General features: G+C 38.0%; 3 protein-coding genes across 11 annotated transcripts in view; 2 read left to right on the plus strand and 1 right to left on the minus strand.

Annotated features, from left to right (window-relative positions):
• Window positions 1-1,418, plus strand: part of SMU1 (SMU1, DNA replication regulator and spliceosomal factor) — a 22,905-nt gene extending 21,487 nt beyond the window's left edge. For both annotated transcript variants that reach the window (XM_006916066.3, XM_025049721.1), the window contains exon 12: window positions 966-1,418. In XM_006916066.3, coding sequence (XP_006916128.1) covers window positions 966-1,064 — 99 coding nt within the window. In that variant the 3' untranslated portion in view covers window positions 1,065-1,418. The remainder of the gene's footprint in view (window positions 1-965) is intronic.
• Window positions 1,419-6,917: 5,499 nt separating this feature from the next.
• Window positions 6,918-16,674, minus strand: DNAJA1 (DnaJ heat shock protein family (Hsp40) member A1). Of its 6 annotated transcripts, none has more exons than XM_015592649.2 (10): window positions 16,546-16,670; window positions 15,733-15,866; window positions 15,328-15,469; window positions 14,998-15,175; window positions 12,843-12,947; window positions 11,908-12,135; window positions 9,775-9,889; window positions 8,480-8,595; window positions 8,076-8,176; window positions 6,918-7,292 (listed from the first exon to the last, which is right to left on the minus strand). In XM_015592649.2, the coding sequence occupies exons 3-10, from the start codon at window positions 15,457-15,459 to the stop codon at window positions 7,074-7,076; spliced, it is 1,194 nt and encodes a 397-aa protein (XP_015448135.1). In that variant the 5' UTR covers window positions 15,460-15,469; window positions 15,733-15,866; window positions 16,546-16,670; the 3' UTR covers window positions 6,918-7,073. The 6 variants fall into 6 exon arrangements, with proteins under 6 accessions (XP_015448135.1, XP_015448136.1, XP_015448138.1 ...); XM_015592650.2 differs by having other exon boundaries at window positions 15,804-15,866; window positions 16,546-16,664; XM_015592652.2 differs by lacking the exon at window positions 16,546-16,670 and adding an exon at window positions 16,044-16,101 and having other exon boundaries at window positions 15,804-15,866.
• Window positions 16,675-16,828: 154 nt separating this feature from the next.
• The window catches only part of APTX (aprataxin), a 34,944-nt gene continuing 29,763 nt past the window's right edge, over window positions 16,829-22,009 (plus strand). For all 3 annotated transcript variants that reach the window (XM_025049723.1, XM_015592655.2, XM_015592659.2), the window contains exons 1-2: window positions 16,829-17,277; window positions 17,493-17,529. The gene's annotated coding sequence lies outside the window, so the exon portion shown is untranslated. The remainder of the gene's footprint in view (window positions 17,278-17,492; window positions 17,530-22,009) is intronic.

Genomic DNA, 22,009 nt, shown 5'->3' on the forward strand with positions numbered 1-22,009 from the left:
CAGATGTAGAGAGTTCTCTCTGTGTCCTTTCAAAGGCAAATTACTTTTACCATATCCTGTCAAATTGATTCAATTATGATGTTTTTAAGCAATGTTGTAAGTCACTGCAAGGAGTAATTAATGTCAGCTATTGTAACAACCAATTCCCTAATTTCAGTGGCTTAACACAATGAAAATTTATTTCTTACTATGTTCCAGTGTGATGAGTTGGATAGCCTTCCATCTTTTAGCTATGTCATTTGGAACATATGGCATCCAAGATCTCAGGAAGAGAAAAGTTAGCTGGAAGGCTATATTGGATGATTTTAAGACCCAGATCTGGAAGTGGCTTGTATTACTCTATCCTTCATTCTTTTTTGGTTAGAATTCAGTCACATGGTCACACTCAAATGCAAGCAGGCCAGAAAAATGTAATCTGTGGTCCAGGAAGAAAAAATTATATGGTGAACATATAAAAAATATGCATACACATACCCATATTAGAGAATGATCTCTTGTTTCATACCATTCTTAAGTGTAGTTTTGGTTCACGTGTCCAGTACAGGTCTAAGATGTGAGCATAATAAGGTGAGGTGGAAAATGTCCTCTAGCTGATGGGTCTGGACAGTCCAAGTTCACTGAAGTGAAGGAATCATTTGTTCTCAGTCACTGTCTTGACCTAGAATTTATAAAATGATGATGATGACTAGGATCAGCTGTAGTGCAAAAGTGATTTGGGACACAGTATTATTCATATTAGAAAAAATGTGAACAGCAATGTGATAGACTCATTTGAGGTTTTGGTTTGTGTGTGTTTAGCCCTCTTTGAGGCTGCCTTAGGCTTGATTCCTTTGGTGAAAAGTGGAACCTTCACTCTTCTCTCCCACTCAGCTCTGGAACCCTTTTCTGAGTGTTTTTTGTTTTTGTTTTTGTTTTTTTACATATAGACTTATATACCCTAATACTCTGTGTTTTACTTTTTCCAGGTTCATGAGAAGGATGTGATTGGTATTGCACATCATCCTCATCAGAACCTGATTGCTACCTACAGTGAAGATGGACTCCTAAAACTCTGGAAACCCTAATTTGACATTTTTCTTTTTAAACTAGCTTGAGAGCATGTACTTAAATGAAGACCTATTCATGTGTTGCTTTTTTTTTGGGGGGGGGGCAGCTTTTCTGAGTAAATTGTCTGAATTAGGCACAAGAATAATTTTGTGAAAATTCATGGTTAGGTAGCAGTTACCCATTTTTTAAATATATTTTTAAGGTATTTGTCTGTTTCTAATTGGTATAGTCACTTAATGTTTTCAATAATCTTTTACCTGGAGAGTGAAATACTGATATTTCTAGAAAAATTCTAATCCTTTGATTATTTGAAATGCTGATTAAAATGTGCTTCCTTGCAGTAAAATTTGTAAATAATGAACTATCCCATATTCAGTAGCTGTTTGCTATTCCATTTTTTTTTTTTTTTAAGCTATTAATAAACTTTACATCTTTCTGGAGGCTTTGTTTTTAAATGTAAATAAGCGCTCATCTAGTTAACATACTCACTTAGAATTTAGTGAGGTGGGTGGGACACGACATTATTATCTCCAATCTCAAAGTACAGCAGGAAGTCAATTCCTAAATAGAAGAGACCGAGTTTGAAAAGGTTGGATGTTGCATAGGATCTCATTCCACTGCCCTTACCCATCCACCCATTCTTCTTAGCTGTACCTTCTCACGTGTTCTGGCCAACTCCAGGGACTATTACTTTAATCGTCTGGATAGAACTAGTTATAAGATCCGTTATGAGAATTCAAATTTGACCCCTCCTTTTTGTATGTGAAGGAAGGTATAGCACTGAAAATGTTATTGTGCCAAAGAAAAATTAGGAAAGGACCTGAGACTTAGAGAAGTCTTTTCTGCCATGTGCATCATCACCAGTTAGCTAAAAGATAAAAACTTAAAAGCCAGAAAAACCCTTGAAAATATTTTGCACAAGGGTGTCTCTTATGTTTCAACCAAAGGTGTTGAAAGATGAAGTGCCTGTGTTGATACATGAAGGTACTGTGCTAGGTACTATTTGAAGAAAGTGAGTTTGTGTAGTCCTTTTATGCCCCCTTTTAATTTTAGTATTTATCAGGTACAAACTAGTGGGGAGAGTTTTTAAATAACTTGAAATCTAGCCTGATCTTGTGTCTGGCATATAGTAATGCTCAATAGTGGCTGAATTAATTCTTAGCAGCACTAAGAAGTCTCTCTAATCATAGTCCCAAAACTAAAAAATTTCCTTTAGCCACAAAACCTGCAGCTGTTTGGCAGTATTGCATGCTGCCATTTTGAGTTGAACACAGCCACAAACCCATGAATTCATGTGAATGTAGCCTGCTATCTCAATGAAAAGACTGCTTAAGTAAAAGGAAGTTTAGAGTGGAAAAGAGGAAACAACTTATGCTAAAATTCCGTAGAAAAACCTTCAAGAAATTGGATTTTTGATTTAGCCCATGACATAAACTGGCAGTTGTGAGATGTGGGCTTTCTGCCAAGGCTCATGAAGGTCAAGAATCTAGTCCACACATGTTTGTTTGCTTATTCTGTCTAGGAATTTTTTATCAAACACCTGTTCCTGCATCTAGTGCTGAGAATGGTTAAAAAACCAGTTTCTGTTACGGGATAGGGAAGAAAAGCATGTAAAAAGAAGTAAATAGTGGCGTAAGGCTTTTTTCTTTTTTCTGATAATGGGAGGAAAGGCACCTAATCCAGTCCTACTGATTTAAGAAAGGCTTCCTGGAAGATTTCACCATAAAAGAACTAGCAGGAGCTGAAGGTAAAGGTGATCTAAGCAGAAGGCGCCTTTCCTGGCACTACAGCGCAGCACAGGTATATAATGGCAGGGCACATGCGGACAAACGGTGATATTTGGGGAAAGGAGAGGCCAGGATGGGGAACCATAAATGATTTTTTTTTTCTTTTAAAATAAAGTAACACATTAGTGTAACAAGTAAACGCAAATTTGAAAAAAAATGAATCTACCTTTCTCAGAAGAAGCCTTATGCATCTGCCTATAACTTCATTTTGTACAAACCTAAAAACTGTTACGTTTATTTAAAAGTGGAAACTCCCGCTTCCCCTTACGCTGGGCCTAGCTTTTCTTAAGGCCCGTGTGGCCATCTCTCCAGAATAGAAGGAAAGGGGAGCCGCGGGGACAAAGGCCAAGGTAGGAGAAGCGCTGCCTGTTCTATTCCAACGGCCCCACGACTGCCCAGCTGTCTTTGCGCAGGGAGTGGGACATGACAGCGTTGGGCGGGCCGCGCATGCGCAAAGGTCCACAGTGAGCCCCTGCATAGGTCCCTGGTCTGGACCAGGCCCGAACAGCCCTAGAAGAACCTCTTACACTACTGTGGGCGCGTCAGTCCCCTACTGGAGCCAGCTGTCGGGCTGGAGGCATCTGACGGTGCGATTGGCTGCTTTTCGCTATATATTGACAGAGATCATGTTATTAGCCTCTCTTACCATAATGCCAGTGAGAGTTTAAACGAATGGGGGTGGGGCTGGATAATGGCAATCAATGGTGTGCTCCCCAAACTAAGCGTGTTGTGCCAGGTTTCTAGCACTTAAAATAAAACTTAAAATACATAGCACTAAATTTAACTTCATAAAGGTAATGACATTTACCTTTATCTCCCCTCAGTTTAATTTCAGGGCAACTTTTTTTTTTTTAAATAGTCTCAGGTACAATTCAGTATCTTCTTCACCACTTTTATTTTTCAACTTGTATTACTACTAATAGTGGCATTTAATGAGCCCTTCCTTACTATATAAGCAGCCTTATTTAACTCTTAGGACCACTTAATGAAGTACCATAATACACATGAAGAAACAGGTTTCCACACCTTGCTCATGGAGCTAACATTGAAAACCAGGTGTGATTTAAAAGCTCCATTTCTTTATTCTCTTTTGACTCTTGCCGCTGTCAGTTCCTCTCCAAACTTTAGGTTTGGGCAGAGGTGAGGAATTCATGGATTTTCTCTGCATATTGTTGAAACTTATCTAAACTGGCCACAGGAAGTGAGATGAGTAGAAAGAGAACTACGAGTCTGAATTTGTCTTTGCCATCATTTGATTTTCTTTTGGGCCAGAACAGTGGCTGTCACTTGGTAACTTGTTAGAAAGCATATTCTCAGGTCCTACTCCAGACCTACAGAATCAGAAACTGGCAGTGACACTCAGCAAGCGTGCACAATTTGAGCACTAGTAGTAGAGGGCAGTTTCATCTATAAAGTTGTTCCTCGATATTCGTGGGCAATTGGTTCCTGGACCCCTGGCAGATACCAGCATCTGAAGATGCTCAGGTCCCTACACATCACTTCACTCTTGTTGCAAATTCTTTTCCTTTTTGGAATTTTCTGGGATTTTTTTCTCCATATATTTTCAGTGTGTGGTTACTTGAACCTGTGAATGCAGAACCCAAGGATACAGAGCCCACTGTACATTTTGATTCTTGTAGGACAAGGTTGCTGATAACCAAATTAAATGATTAAAGGTCCAAAACTTCAGAAATCCTTTAAGGAGCATATTTGTATTGTTGTAGCTTACTAGCATTTTCATTTATTGTGCTTTTAGTCTATGCTTCATTTTCCCACATTATTTCAGAATTTATTTGAAGTATGTCTATCTAAGCTGGTAAGCTCCCTTGGTCTGAGCCTCAAACTTACTTGCACTATCAAGAGCTGCCATTATTTGATCTTCCACGTTAATTCTGAAACACTACTGTCCTTGGTGGTTAATACAGCTATGTCCCCATGTTGGTGACATTGAAACTTGTCTTTACCTAGCATCCTGATGCTTAGGCTACACCTACTCAATAACACCGAAATCCAGAGGGTGGGACATTTTTTTTATAGACTTCTCAGGTAACTCTAATTGTAGCCAAGGTTGAGAACTAGTACCACATGCAGGAGACCTCACAGTAATCTCACATACAGTAAGGTTGACCACCATGTTCCACAGCACCCTCATGGGACATAACTGGCTTCTATTTCTATTCCCTGCAAATGTAAAATGTGTAGGAGGAACCAGCACAGAGACTCAGTGCTGAAGCTTGCGTGGATGCATTTGTATTTGTGACCTTAGTCAACTAGGAGGCATTTTGTTTTTACAGATTTCTAATACAAGCTTATCAGTTTCTGCCTCTCTAGGTTATCTATTTTCTTTTATTAAAGGTTTTTAAATTGTGGAAACATAAAATCATCCATTTTCAAGTGTATAACTCATTAGAATTACACCATGCATCCATCACTGTTATTTCCAAATATTTTTCATCACCCCAAACAGAAATGCTTATACACTAACTCTCCATTCTTTCCGACCTTGGTAATCTCTTTGCTAATTTGCCTAGGTATTTATGTGGAAGCCCATAGTATTAGTCACGTATACGTACGTTGCATTTTGTTTACCCATCTGTGGGACGCATGGTTTCCCCTTTGGCTATTGTGAAAAATGTTATAATAAACATTGGCATGCAAATCTCTGAGTTAAGGAATGTTAATTACTGGGTCACATGGCAATTCCATGGTTGGCTTTTTAGGAGCTGCCTAATTTTCCCATAGAAGGTGTATCAACCATGTAGCACCAACAATGTATAGGGTTCCAATTCTCCACATTCTCATCCAAATGAGGGTGGCTGCCTGGCACAGACTGAAAACAGACAATCCAAGAATAATAGAAGAGAGACGTTATCAATTAGGAATGTGTCTAACAACACTCAAGATATCAAAACTATTAACATGGAGTTTGTTTCCTTTTAACTCAAGTGTTTCCTATTGAGGGAAACTTAAGATGTGGGCCTTTTCCAGGTTGGAAATATTTAAGCTTCCTCCTGATTATAGGAGATGCAGAACCACAGACAGGATCAATAGGCAAAAAGCTCTTTCTTCAGTGTTTGCCAAGTGTTTTAACCCCCCATTTTTGGGCTCATTACTCACCCTCAGACTTTTCATTCCCATTCTTGTTTAATATTAAACATTAACTATAGTTAAATAGGTTTTTTTGTTACTCATTTTAACTACATGAGAAGTTACTTAGTGAAAAGCTAATGCTTTCTTCTGGGAAAAAAAAGGCCTGCAGTGACACATTGGAAATGCTTTGTAATCAGTATATTAAGGACACATTCATACATTTCAAGAATTGCTTAAATTCTGATACCAGATTTAAGCTTGTGAACATGACTTTTAAACATACAATTAAAGCTATTCATCATAATTTGCTATACTACCAACATTGAATTACAGTTACTTTGGAGCATAAGTTAAATGGTTTAAAGTAAGCCTGTAACACCTAAAAAACACCTTTCTATCTCATACATGCAAAATACTCCTCCATGTAAAGGTCTCATCACTCTAAGTTAGCCTGCTCCAGTAGTCACTACTCAGGCTTATCGTGGTCCAAAAAAAAAAAATGTAACCAAGGACTGATATATTTTTAAAAAAGATGGCACAGCAGAAGGGAATACAATTCTACAAGTGCAAGCCCTCAAGCAGCAGCTTATTATGATAAATCCCTTCTTTATAAAGGTATCATTATCTATTACTGATACCACAGGCTAAATTATGTAGCATGCCATCTTCAAGTAACAGTTGAGGCAATAGAATAAATGCAGAAGCATCACAATAAATCCCATTTAACGCAACTATACAGACTAACACTTGTCTACAAATTTTTTGTCTGATTGCCAGTTAAATACAGTTTTAACTTCATAGCTTAACAATTAAGGGTCATACACTGAAGTCAATACATATACCTAGCATTTCAGTCTAAACTATTCCATGTACATAGCTGAAATTACAAAGTATGGCCTAACAAATGCTAGGGGGAAGTTTTTTTAACGTAGTTTTTACAGGTATTAAACTTATCTTGCACACTGAAGTCATCATACATACTGGGCAAAGTCAGAGCTTTTATATTTGAGTTTATTCTTCATTTAACTTTTAAAACACTACTATAATTGAATATTAAAACAAAAACAATAGCAAGTAGTGAGCATATTATAGTCCTTCACTCATTCACTACAGCATATAAAATGCCAGCAGTGTTATTCACTGGCCCCATTAAGAGGTCTGACACTGAACACCACCCCTAGGATGATGTTCATCATCCTCATATGCTTCTCCATTGTAATGGCGCCGTCTTTCTTGATTTGGATCAAAGTCCACCAGTTCTACCTGGTCCATTTCATCAGTCTCTTCTACTTCCTTCCTTTCAGGTAAGAGTTTTTCAAGCAAAGAGAGTTTATCAGGAGAGAGAAAACCATTCTCAGGAAAGTTTACCTATAAAAAGAAATTTCTACTTTAAGTTCAATTTGATTTACTTCATCATTAGCTCCTTAAATTACTGTTAACCCATTTTCCCTAGAAAGACGCATGTAATTATACAATCTTTCACTGAATTTGCCAAACCCAAGTTAGAACGCATGTTCTAAAAGGCACAGCCATCTAAAACTCTGAACCAGAGATTCAGGACACAAGTAAGGTCTTTTTAAAAAATGATGCTACTAAAACTGCACTTTAACAATCATTGTTCCATTCAGCAAATATTTTATACGAAAACCCTTGCTAAGACATTCTAATCCCTTTTAACACATTAATGTAAACAAAGTTATTCTTACTAAAAAGATAGTCCTCCTTTACCCAAAGATGTTTTTAATGTTATTTGTGGGTAAGAGGCCAATGTGATTGAGAAAAATGCTTGAGTTGCTTTATGAACCATCTTATTAACAAATCAAGGACTGTAGTATTTTGCCCCAAATTCGTAAGTTATTTTAAGTCCTTTGGTTGAACTTTAAAATCCTACATATAGCCTTTCATTAATAAAATACCTGCTTGCTATGCACCCCTTCTCCACCAATCTTTAATAGCCTAATAAGAAAGCAAACAAACCTAATCCCAACTTATTAACAAAGAATGCTCAACATGACAATAGTATTAGATCAGTTTGTTTCTGACAAGGGTGAATATAAATTTGTTTTTTGCCATTAAGAAAATGTATTTCTAATTATCAGATTTTACTAAGCTAATCATTCTCAAGGAGTCCTACAGTACTTTATAGCTTACCTTGAATTCGATGATTAGGCGACCCTTTTCATATGGTCTACGATAAATTGGCATGCCTTCATTTAGCACACATTTGATATCTCCATGTTTGACGATCTGACCTAAAAACATTGAAGCCAAGTTTTTCCTTAAATATAGTCACATTTTTTTATGAGGCAGACAAAAAAAAAATGGAGAAATGACCTAATTCATTGACACGAGTAAATTTATGTGAGCAATCCCGTTACTTTTCATTTATGAATTTTCTAGAGGCTTTCAAAAGAGCCAAGACTATATGATTTCAGCTAAGCTCACAAGAAGAGTATGTAATTAAGCAAGTAAAATCCCAATTTTCTCAGTGCCTATATTATCGGCAGACCATGAGAATACTAGAATAGAAAGAGAAGATCATCTAGTTACCATACCTGGATGAGAGGTGATGACTATGGTTCGGTTGTCAAGAGTAGATATTGGCTTTTGGAAGCCACATAATGCTTCAACCAGCTGTATGTCCATACACATGAAAAGGTCTTCTCCTCGTCTGTATCAATATGAATATGGCGCATGCTCAGATCTTTCAAATCATCACTAATACAAGTACCACAACAGCAGCAAGGTATCTTTCACAAAGATGCCCTTTCTCCCCCACTCTAAAAACAGATTTGAGAACTGAGAATAACAAATATATGGAACTCCGCAGCACCAATTCCTGGACAAGGCTTCAGAATCCCTCCATGTACTTTACCACTTAGGCAGTCTCTACCACCTATCATCCTGAATTGTTTCATTACCTAATTTTAAATCTAGTTTCTGACATAGAGGGAGAGAAAATTCTCACAGGAGTGAGTATAAAAGCAAGCAAACATACCTAGGTTCAGGGTTATTTAGGCTCTATGCAATTAAATAAGCGTATGGCCAATTTCGAGCAATACAAAGATTTTATTGATGTATACGAATTAAATAAAGTGCCTGGTACATTATGAACACCACCTTTTATATTTAGTAATAGCTCATTTCCTCCTCCTTGTGCTTAGACATTCTTATTTTCCCTATTAGCATCTTTAATAGGCAAAATACTCTCCAGAAAAATTGATAGCCTAAAAATCTGGAGCTTGATACCATTTCCCACTACTGTTGAGACACTTGCACAATGTCCTATTATAATTAATTAAAAACCAGTTTCTTCAGATGTCATTTCCAGCATACACTGTTAACCATCAGTCCTTCCTTTCCTTCACTCTAAGTTCGTTATAAATACAAATTTAAACATTTCCTAGTAATAGGACTGAAATTTACACACCATTTCGGTTTTTAGTAGAGATAGTTTTAGACACTTCTTTACAATTAAAAGCAACCCAAGTTACTACAAACTCAGGTTTGAAACTGGTGAGAGCTTTAGGGCAAAATTTTGTCTAGGTAAGTTTCCCCTAATCCATCTGTTTATACTCATATAAAACATCTAATTGAAGTATACCCTTCAAATTCCAGATTACTTACCAATCTACATAAATTTAGACAAGCTAAAATCTGAATTTTAGTCTAAAATAAAAATTTTAATGAACAGCCTTTTAGAAAAGACATTATACATAACCTAATTCTTCCTCTATACTTTTCTATTTATAAGAAATATGTTCTAAGAATAATGTAAAAGTTACTTAATTTTTTAAAAATACCCCAAATATGCAAGATATCAGGTTTGAGTATTTGATTAAATTTTTACCGAGTAAAAACAGCATGGTCCTTCTGATCTAAAACAATGATAATATCTCCGGGCTCCAGTCCTGGTTCTTGGTCTCCTTCACCATGGAATGTTATCTTCTGGCCATCTTTCATGCCTGAAAACAAAAGGTTAATACTCTTATTTATCATCTAAATAAGGTCAGATTCTCAGTCTATTAAGAAACACAGGTGCATATATTTGTATGCATAGAAAAATGCTGAAGTTTACAGAGATGATTAAGAATGCCTATATGATTAGATCAATCCAATTTCTTACTGAAGAAAACTATAATAGTGAAGAACACAAACTCTAGAGGCAAACAAATCAGGCCTCAATTCTCAGAGCTGCTATTTACTACTAGCTGGACTACCCTAGGGAAGCAAGTAGCCGAACTTTCCTAAACACCAACCTTCCTATAGAGACCCACCCTCATGAGGCCTGTTGTGAGGATTATAAAAAAAAGGTCTATGCTGGCACCAAATCAGTGACTGGAACACATTATAACCATAAACATTATTTCATCACTTAACCTACATCAAATTATTTCTATTAAGTCTAACAGGGGCATATATCAAGACATTCTTCTATGGTATTAGCAATATTTACACATAGAAAACATATATATACGGCCATCTAAACAATTAAAAACTCCATAACCTTTTTGAAGAATGATTATTTAGTCCCCTTAAAAAAAATAATCATGCTGGATACTCCCTTCAGCTCATGTGGTTAGCGCCAAAAGGGGAGAGAGGGAGAGAAGTATTTTTCAAGAGGGCAAAAATTTCTTAAAGGCTACTATATTTTACTGAGAGTCTCTCCTTCCTACCTCTGGCCCATTATTTAAGTTCAGTAAGGGTTTACTGAGACAATATCTCTTTAAACACAATTCATGTAATGTGTTTGCTGATCATTACACTCCAGTAGTTATTTCCTGATAATTTTCTGAACTGATGATCAGTGAGGTCACCCAACAAGAGCAACTTTTCATGTTTTGTTACAGAAAATATCGAATCTATATAAACATAGCCAATAGTACAATTCCTATATATCTATTAATCTAGGTATCAACTCATGACTAATATTTCACATATACTTTCACCTACATATGTGAAGCAAAACCCAGACATACCAATAAACTCACAAATACTTCAGTACGTAGCTCTAAAAATATAAGGACTTAAACCACAATACCAGTATCCTACACTGACAAAACTAAACAACCTGGCTTTAATCATTCATGGGGCAGCAATGTGGCTGTCTCGTTACACTAGTGAAACAAATGCATCTAAGTTTTGCTGGTTATTCCATTACTGTAGAGTATGGGTAAGTGCAGATTAATGGCTTCACTTACAATTAATGCCCTCCTAAGTACATACTGTTGGTAGCAACAGGGGAACATCTTACTGGAGGGGAAAAATTGAAACCTACTAAAACATAGACCAATTAAGAAAAAAAAAAAACACAAGGCAGTTATTATGATTCATATGGGAGAAAATTAATGCAGAGGCTTAAGCTATTTGAGATGTATATATTGAGATGTTCGTATTAACAGCTCCAAATTAGAATGCAAAGTATATAACTAGTTTCATTTTAAAAGTCAAGTCTCAAATTACCATGTTATTTAAGAATAGCAAATTAAGAATTTACTCTGAAGTAATATAAATTTGAAAAAAATCAATATTCATAATCTGAATTCCTACAAATCAACAAAACATTAGAAAAAGTTCAAGATAATATTAATTTTAATGAGCCCCCCCATTCACTTAAATCCCCTTTCTCCCAAATCCTTCAAAGTACACATATCCCTCAACTGAGCGAGTCTTAAGGAACTTAATGCGTGCAAAAAACTGCAAGAAAAAAAAGGTGGAGGAACTACTGATTTAATGAAAAAGGAGTCTGGAACACTATTCAATCGTTCACTGATGTCAGTATTCTATTTAGTAAGGCGATCCCAAATGTATTCCCTATAAATGCATAAAAATCTCTAGACGGAAAAAGATCATTTACTACATAGCTAAGATATCTTTGGGTGATAACATCACACACATCTAACCCTATTGACAACCATTTTGAACAATTATAAAATGTCATGTTAATAAATACTCAAGAATTTAGAAATGGCTGAGAACTTACCTTTGTCAATATGAACTTCTAGAATCTTCTTCTCTCGTACTATCTTTCTTCCATTGCAGCTTTTACATCTATCTTTAGGACTGATCCGTTCCCCATGGCCCTGGCACTCCATGCACACAGACTGAATTTGCTGAACCATTCCAGGTCCTATCTGATGAATTCTTATTTGCATCCCAGTACCTCGGCAATTGGGACAGCACTCTACTGCTCCTTTCTTACCACCTCGGCCTAATAGTTTAAAAAAATATTAAATTATGTTTGCTTTGTGTTGGATACAATAATGAATGTTTTAACAAGATAGTTCCTAAACACTACACTTTATTAATATTTGCAAGGTGTGATGGAATGCTACCCTAAGACCTATAATTTAGCCCTTTTGACAAAAAAAAATATAGCTGTAATCAGCTTCAGTTATCTATAAACATAAAGTTTCCAAGGAGCCATTTCAGAATTTTGAAATTTATACACATGCTCCCAAAGCACAATTCATAGGACATACTTTACCTGTTAGATGTGAACATTTTAGTTTTTTTTAGAAGGTACTGTATATTCAACAAATAACTTGTTCTTATAAAAAGCTTAGAGATTCACAGCTAACTTGTCCCTAAACAACTGAGAGTCCAAAAAGAGGGCACTGTTTAAATATCGGACAATGAAGCCACTGAAATGATTTTTAGAGAAAACGTGTTTGTCTCTGACCAATGTTGAGGCAAAAAAAAATGACACCAAATTATATTGATCCAAACTACATTTAAAATATCCACATAAAAAAGTGCTGATATTTTACCAGTATTTCTCTAGGTGGTACGTTTAGATGGTTTTCTTTATACCAGCATTCTCTTAAGATTTAGGTGTTATGTTATTTGCCAGCTTTGTATCTCCGGAAAGGCTTCAATTCCATTTTAAGTTATACTGAAGATGTTAAAAGACCATACCTTCACATTTGTCACAAATCACATTCTTTTGCAGAGCTAGTTTTCTTGTTGCACCATTATATAAATCTTCTAAGGTTACTGAGAGTTGATGCACAACATTTTTACCTAGAACAAAATATTGCTCATTAAAAATCTAAGATGCTGCATTTTGTGTTCAATGCACTATAAAATGGTAAAGGATAATGAAAGATGAAGCTCACAGCGTATACTGCTGAGTACCTATTATATACCTAGAATGTTAGCCATGTTATCAACACATGATCATCAAACTGTAACATAATTTCAGATGAAGAAAATTAGGTGAGATTAAGTAATTTATCTAATAATGTAGTTCTGGCCATCTTACAAACTATGGCAATCAAAAATATTAACTGCAAAATCACTTGAAAACCAATGTTATTTAAACAGACACATTTCACAATAATTACTCTAACTGCATCTCTTTTCTTTCACTTACTATGATATTAAGCAACATGGCCTATTACTTCATCCAAAAATTCTCCAGCATACTGTTCCAGCTAATCAAGATTGGCCAGGAAAGCTGATGTACAATATCAATTCCTATTTCTTCCTGAAGCAGGAACAGTACATTTATTGCTTGGCCAGCACTAGTTTAAAAGCTAGATTTTTCATATCCTTTATCATAGTGCTGTCCAAAATAACTTTCTAAAGTGGTGGAAATATTTTATATCTGTGCTACCTATCCAACACAATAACTACTAGTCACATGTAGCTTTTGAGCACATATGCCTCTTGCAGTTAAGGAACTGAATTTTTGTCTTTGTTTTATCACCTAAATTTAACATGGCCAATGGCTACAAAAGACTGTCATATCTCAGAATGGAAAGTAAAAAGTGAAGATCACATGAGGACACTGAGGCTGCAGAAATGAAGTCACCTGCCAATGGTTATTAAGTTCCTAGCTAGTGATTCTTCCATGAGGACTTTATCCACCACAAAACAGTACTACCTTATGCCAAAGTGCAAAAAGTCCTCAAACTCCTATATGCAGAACATGTTTGCTAGGAACATTTTTAGTTTCCAATAAAGTGTGACATATCATTAATTATATCTCTTCTGCTCCTAGCTCTACCTGTGGGTTCTGTTATCACAATACAGTCCCATGTAGTTGTTTCCAGCATGCTGAAAGCTGCCCTTCTTACTTTAGCTTTATCGAGCTGGGAGTATAGGGAAGGAAAAAAAAAGTCTTTGTTTAATTAGGCAAGTATTTTCTGTTACCACACACAAAAACTGACCTTTCATTGAGCTAAATTACATAGAAGAGTTTGCTAATCAATTCACTATTCAAAAATAAATTAAAAAATAAACTATACTTTTCTGTGGGACAAACCATACTAGGCAATTGATTTTGATTGCAAACTGTCTTGAGGTAAATTTCTTAAAAATAAAAACATCTTTGGAGAAAAAAGTAAATTTACAATTTTCAGTCTTTCTGAACTTTAAAAAGCTCAAAGTGAAATTTAATGGTTTGCCTATTCCTTATTTGATGGGCTCTGCCCATCAGCCCTTGTTTGTGTAAACTACAGTGGGAACAAAGTGAAATTGAATGGAACACTGTATTCCTGTAAAGAATAGTTCTACAGCCAGGCAATGACAGTTCTGATATTAAGGGCACGTATTTTGATACAACAAAGCTGAAGGAAAATTAAACAGATTGCACGTTATTTAGACATAATCCTATATTCCAATCCTGACTCTACCAATGCCTTGCTTCATATAACCACGAGGAAAGTTTAGGTTTCTGAACTTTAACTCACTTCCAACCGAATAAGGCCTCAGTACCTCCCACTAGGTGGTGGTGGTGGGTGTCAAGTAAAATTTGTTCTGTATGCAAAAAAGGCTTTGAAAATTATGTTTCTATACTTTTTCCTTTAATGCTTGATAACCTTATTGAAGTGTGGTATGTACCTAAGAGCTATGGAAGGACTCACGTGTTAACACTGGATTGGTTTAGCTAATTTTAGTGATATCAAATCTCGTTTAAAAAGAACTATACCATAAATCAAAATGGCAGTTTCCAGTTTGCAACATTATACCAACATGTAAATCAACACTTAAAACAGGTGACTTCTCAAGAATTTGCTCTGACCAAGGGCTACTCTGAAGTGCTACATGTGGACCAGATTATTCTTACCTCTTCTTTCTCTCTGCATTCTTCCTCCTCCTCCAAAAAACATATCAAAGATGTCCATGGGGGAGCCAAAACCACCACCTGCTCCACCTTCTTTAATCGCCTGTTCTCCTCCTTTGTCATATAATTCTCTTTTCTTTGCATCAGAGAGCACTTCATAAGCTTGAGAAATCTGTTTAAACTGTTTGAGAAAAGGGAAATAAATCCTGCTTACAAAAAAGCATCACATAGCATAGCCACTACATTAGACATACTTAATTTCAGGTTGTAATGAACTATCATACATCTGATGAAATATTCAGCTATGTTTATGCGTATGAATACAAAACTTGCCTTCTCTCCTTCATTTGGATTCTTATCAGGGTGGTACTTCAAGGCCAACTTCCTGTAAGCCTTTTTCAATTCTTCCTGGGTGGCATTGGGTTTGACTCCCAAAACATCATAGTAAGTGGTTTCTTTCACCATTTTTGACAGCCTGAAATAAAATACAATTTTAGCCGACTTTCAACCGGTAGTTTCAATGAGTAAAATCAGAGTTAAGGCAAAGAAATCTATTATTTACCAAATCTGATAAGAACCCCGCCTTCCATAAACTTCACAGAGTAACAATTCTTTTGATAATTTAATTGTAAATTCTAACAAACTAAATAGAAGCTAATAACTACCAGGGAATAACTCAAAAGCCTCTTTCTATAACAGCTGGTTCCCACTCTCCCCCACGATAGCCTCCATACTAACGCGACTATTATCTGGATTTCTCCTGTTTCCCTTTCCCAGCAGTGACGGAAGTAATCAAAAGGAGCACTAACAGGTTCAGTCCATCGGTTACTACATTATCATTGTTTCTGGTAAATCCGATTGAGCCACACACTCTATAGAAAAAAAATAAACATCTGGGTACAAGGGAGGCAGGGAGTGGTTTGTGAAATTGATTAAGACCGCCAGCTTCCCTCCCCCTCAATCCTGAAGATGTTTCCCAATCACAGAACTCATAAGCTCCTCCACTTTGACCACCGAACCCCTCGCCCCCGCAAGCCAGGGTAGCTTACACGTCGTTGGGTTCCCTTCTGCACTTGACGCCGACCGTTACCGTTTCCTTTTCTCTCTCTCACCCAGAATCGAAGGGGTGGGAGAAGTCCAGCCCTCAACAAAGAGGAGGGGAGACCGGAGAAGCGAAACTGTAGCCTCCGCCCCGTTCCTCCCGCAGCCCCTCGCCCTTGGCTCCTTCTGCGCGTGCGCACAGAGTCGCCCACCCCCACCAGGGAGAGCGGGGGGAGGGGGCGCGCACGGAGGAAAAGCCTAAGGCGGCAGGTCCTTGGAGACCTCAGGGAGGTTGAGTAGTGGGCGAAGCTTCGTGAACGGTCTCGGGCCGGGGATAGTTTGTCAGGGTACCACACCAGCCCTCCAAAAAGGGAATCGTGGATCCTGGAACCAACAACCCTCCCGCCCACGCGGAGCCAACCGCCTCCGGACCGCGGCTCCATCTGGCTTCCCAGCGATGCCAATGGCGCCAGCCTTGGGTCGTGGGAAAGCACAAGAACTGAAACTCACCGGTGAGCAGGCCGAGGCCGGTGTGGGGGAGCGGGAAGGAGCGCGTCGCTGTGCGCAGCTCGGGCAGCGGCCGCTCCTCCGCCTCTCGCCCAGCGTTCTGGAAAGTTCCTCCCGGTGCGCTGCAGCCGTCTTTTGTAGCCGAGCCCAAGCGCGTCACCCGCCGGAAGTCCCGCCCCTCCCGCCGCTGCCACCGCCCGGCGGTTACCTGGGCAACCGCGCGGGGGAGCTCGGGCTGTGGTGGGCTGTGCTGAAGGGCCTTGTGGGGGTGGGCCTAAGCCCGGGTTTCTCGCGCTCCTGGAACTTTCTGGAGCCTCTTCCACTCGGTTGGCCGGAGAGTGAGCAAATCTCCGGCGGGAGCGGGGATAGCCCAGGAGCGCTGCAATTATGAGCTAACTCGGGGTTCCCAAATCAGTGGCGTGGCGGTCGCCGCCGCCTGCGAGGACTGCGAGGGCCCCGGAACAGGACCGCGGGGCGGGCGCTGTATGCGGAACGGGATACTTTCAGAACAAAGCCGTGCTCCACCTCCACTCCGCTGCCCCCTCATTTACCTCTTTCGGCGTCTCTTACCGGCTGGTTCTTTAACCCTGAGGTTCTGGGAACCCACTAATCAAGAAATGCTGAGCAAGATGGGCCTGGGCCCCAGAGCAGTCTCACAGGCCTTGGATCTTGCTCCTTTTCGCGCGCAGTCTATGGCCCCTTAATTCTACGTGCGAAGTTGGAAGAGCTCTTTGTGTAAGCCCAGGCTCTCGTACTCTCGTTATCTGCCTTGGGTCTTGCTGTCTCCTACACAGTGGGCTCAGGGCAGCGCTAAACAGGGAAACTTTTGCAATGCTTTTGTGCAAACAGGGCCGTGAACTTGTTTCTGGCCAGGCGTTCACCTGGTTTGGCTCTGTGAAGATAACAGAATTGCACAAAGAATGCTAACGTATTTTATTTGACTTTTTAAGGTCCCACCAGTCTGAACCTGCATCTACAGTCTGCAAAGTGAGTCCCTGGGCTTTCAAACGTTGGGAGGGGGTATATTGGAAAATGAAGTCAGTCTTAAGTAACACAATAAACGTAGAAATACTGTCTAGCTTCAAGAAAGCTGGAGATGAAAAGTTGCAAAAGCCCGGTTTACATCGCTTATATTTTTAGTGGGGAGACAGACAAATCGACGAACTATGAAGGAACCACGTGATACAGGTCCGCAGGGGGAAACTCGTATATTAATCTGATGAAACGGGGAAAACTTCCCTGGGAGAGTGGCAGTTGAGCTGAGTTTTAAAGAAGGGAGAAGAGCTTTCGCAACAAAGGACAAGGTACAAAGGCAAGCTAAGGTTAAGGTGTGAAAGAATATGAGGTTTTTATCAAATTTCAAGTAATTGGATATAGCCAGAGCTAAGTGGGCTGAAATGGCAGGAAGTGAGGCTTCAGGACGAGTTGGGGTACACCTCTTGGTAAATTTTGCTAAACTAGGGATTTTGAACTTGACCCTGGAGTCATGCCAATGTGTATCTCCTCACAGCCTTACCTCTTTTGATTAAATTGGGCACTCCAGTTGCACTGAGCTATCTGCAGTTTCCCAAATGCAATTTTTCACCTCCGTGCTTTTGCTCTGGTTGTCAAACACCCAGTTTTTCCAATCTTAGTTGTTACCTTTTCAAATATTACCTTTGGTATAAAGTTTTTAAACTAGTAGTTAAAAGTATGATACTGCAGGGCAGGATACTAGGGCTTGGTAATATAAAAATCAGGTAACTCATGGCCCTTGCCTTCAAGGAATTCACCACTAAAGAATGAATTGTGTGATAAATTCCCATACGAGAGGACAATTGGGGTGCTGAGTAGGGAAACCTTGCACCGTCTAAATGAGTATCCCAGGCTGAGAGAACAGCAAAACAATAATAAATATTGTACCTATGTTGTGTAGGCATTGTAGTCCTAAAGTCCCTACTTTGATGTAACAATTTTCTGAATCTAACACTGGTTAAGCATATGACAAGCATCAGAATAGTGTATATCCAAACACTTGAAGAGTTTCCATAATAAATGTTACCATGTCTAGTGTTTCTTAAATATAACCATGTTTAGTGTTTCTTTTTGCTGGCAGAACCCAGTTGAAATCCCCACAACTTTTAGATGGAAGAGATATATAAACACGATACCATCTTGAGGCTGTCAACATAAGGCTATTAAATGCGATACTGAAAATACTTTTAAAATTTGCAAGCTCATTGAGCATAATTCTTTATTAACAATAAAGAGCATAAAAAATTAACTAAGTAAAGGAAAACTATGTACTTTTTTGCTTGTATGTGCATAGAATAGTTCAGAAGGCTACCCCAAAACTTGTAATATGGTTGCTTGTGGGGAGATGTGGGTGCTGGGCAAAGGCCAATGGGAGGGAGACATTTCGCAAAATACTCTTGTAACTTTGGAAATACCCATTTTACTGTAGTACTTATTTAAAAATTAAATTATATATACTCCATTTGACACTTTTTTCTTTATAGAAATTTATCTCAGTGGTGCTGAAAATAGGTCCTGATGAATATTCTAGTTTTTCATAATAGAAGTTAACACTTTTAAGAAGCATTTTTATTTACATAAAATACAAGCACTTTACCAATAATTTAGTATGTGACCTTTTTTGTAAAGAAATGGAATCATATAATGCTATTTGCCACTTACTGTTTTCACTGAATTTACTGTCATCACGTTAGGATAAATAAATCTACCTTGTTATTTTTAATGACTTCGTAGTATATAGGATGCAGGCACTATATTTTCCATTCCCCTATTGATGAACACGTTGGCAATTTCTAATGTTTTACAAACAATGCTAAATATTGTTGAGAAATCCTCAAATACAGCTTTGGGCACTCATGCAAGTATTTCTGTAAGATGGACATCTAGAATTGAAATTTTTAGGTGAATGCAGTTTTAAAATTGTAATAAATAAATTTACATTTTACTCCCAGCAGTGTTTCAGTGGGCCTTGCCCATATGGGGGATTCTGTCTTTTTTCTTTTTTTTTTAAGTCTTTGCTAACCATAGAGATAAAAGACATTTTAATGCCTGGGAGGCTTAGTTCCCCTCAATGCTCCTCCTTTTTACAATTTTCCTGGCATTTTCTAGTGTGTTTATTCTTCCAGATGAATGTAGGAATATTTCTGGTAGATTCCCCCAATCCCACTGTGATTTTGATTGTGATTACAATGCTTTTATATATCAGTTTGGGGAAAATTAAAATGTTTATGATGTTGAACCTTCCTTTTTTTCAATGGTGTGCTTGGTTAACTTTCAGTAACCTGTGACCAGATCACATGACCATGCAGGGAGCTGGAGATGGCTGAAAGCATGGCAGCAGCCAAGTCATAAGAACTCAAGCACTATGTTATTCGAATTTTATCTTGAAAGCTCTTGAAAAATACTGGAAGATTTTAAGGATGGGGTGATATAACCTCTAACAACTGACTTTTTTTTTCTTTGAGCACCTGTCAGGCACTGTGCTAAACTCTACAAATGTCATTTTAAAATCCTCATAGCAACTCTGTTTCACAGCTGATTTGAATATATTTACTTTTTAGAACTGTCATTTAGGTGCTAATGTGAAGGGTGGATTCTTGCAAGCTCTTATGGTGAAAAATGGGACTAGTAAGTGATAAGGCCTAAATAGAAATGGAGAGGGAGGGAAATATAAAGGCGGAATCTGCAGGTCATGGTGACTGGATGCAGAAGTGAGGGAGAAGTCATAACTAACATCCCACTTTCTGGCCTGAGCAATAGGATGGTTGGAGATACCCTTCCTGAGATGCGGAGCCCAGAAAGAGGAGGAAGAGGAGGCTGTGGTGGGGGCAGAATTGGGGAAGGTGGAAGTTAGTCCAGTTTTAGATGTGTAAAATTACCTTTTTTCTTTGAAAAGGAGAGAAACGTTTTATTGGAAAGCACAAAATGGAAAGTAAATCGTGGCTAAAATGCTATTTTCATGCTTGTATAAATTAAATTTTTTGCAACATTTAGATTTTAATTGACTGTGGGGCCTATTGGGGCAGGAATTTTTTTTGTATCACCGATTTGTTCTGGTTCTCTTGTGACTAAACATGGTTTCAGTCTTATTTATGAGCTGTTCTCTTGCCTTGCAACCCCCACCCCCCAATTGTTATTTTTTAAATAAACTTAATTTTAGAATAGTTTTAGATTTACAGAAACATTACAGGGATAGTATAGGGAGTTTCTGTATATCTGGCACTCAGTTTTCCCTGTTGTCAACATCTTACGTTAAAATCATGCAGTTGTCACAACTAATGAACCATTGTTGGTTCATTATTATTATTAGTGAAAATCCATTCTTTATTTGAATTTCCTTAGTTTTTAATTAACGTCCCTTTTCTGTTCGAGGACCCCATCCAGGATATTGCATTACTTTAAGTCGTCATGTCTCCAGGGCTCCTTTTGACTGTGACAGTTTCTTAGATTTTCCTTATTTTTGATAACCTTGACAGTTTTCAGAAGTACTGGCCAGGTAGACCGTCCTTCAATTTGGGTTTGTCTAATGTTTCTCTCATAGCAAAGTTCTAGTTTCATCAAATCATATCCAGAATACATACTATGAACATGACTTTTCACCGTTGATGTTGACCTTGATCACCTGGCTGAGGTAATGTTTGTCAGATTTCTTCATTGTGAAGTTACTTCTCCTTTTCTATACTGTACCCTTTAGAAGGAAGTCTTATTCATTTTTATGTTATTGGTATGAAGGCATGGTCTAGTGCAGAGTAGTGTTTGTTGAACTGAATTGTGTCCGTTTTATTTTGTAAGTCTCAACAAATGTTCTGCCAGATAATTTTCTCTATCAATAGAAAAATAAAAAATTAGGATATTTGAATAATTTGTCCAAAGTCACACAGTATGTGGTCAAATTGGAATTTGAACCCAGTCTTTCTGAATGTAAAGCATGTGGTCTCCCATATTATCTGGCCTTACAGAGGATTGTATTTACTTTGGCCACCTTCCCTAAGTATTTGTAATGCAAAAATGTCCTTAAATAATGGGTTAGATCCTTCATAGAAATTTAATTCCTTAATAATTCATCTTTTTTGAAGTTATGCTTTAGAAGTCTTAGCCTCGAATTGGGGAGACCTCTGTGCCCTATATTGCTTGATCCAATTTTAATGGAATATCTTTTAATTCCCTATAGAATTTTGAAGGGTAGATTACAGCAGGGCCTTACTGGGAAAATTGGTACCAGTTAGGATGCTATTACAGTAGTATAGGACTGGCTATGTAATTTGTGAGACAGTGCATAATGAAAATATAGGGCCCCTTGTTTGAAAATTATTGAGAATTTCAAGACATTGACAGCAGAGCATTAAACCAGGCATGGGGCCCTTCTAAGCATGAGATCCTGTGTGACTGCACAGGTCACAAGTCCATGAACTTGGTCCAGCAGTAGTAGAAGTAGTAGGAAAAGAGAGCCAAT

The sequence above is a fragment of the Pteropus alecto genome, unplaced genomic scaffold, assembly GCF_000325575.1.
Source record: "Pteropus alecto unplaced genomic scaffold, ASM32557v1 scaffold206, whole genome shotgun sequence".
Classification (NCBI taxonomy): domain Eukaryota; kingdom Metazoa; phylum Chordata; class Mammalia; order Chiroptera; family Pteropodidae; genus Pteropus; species Pteropus alecto.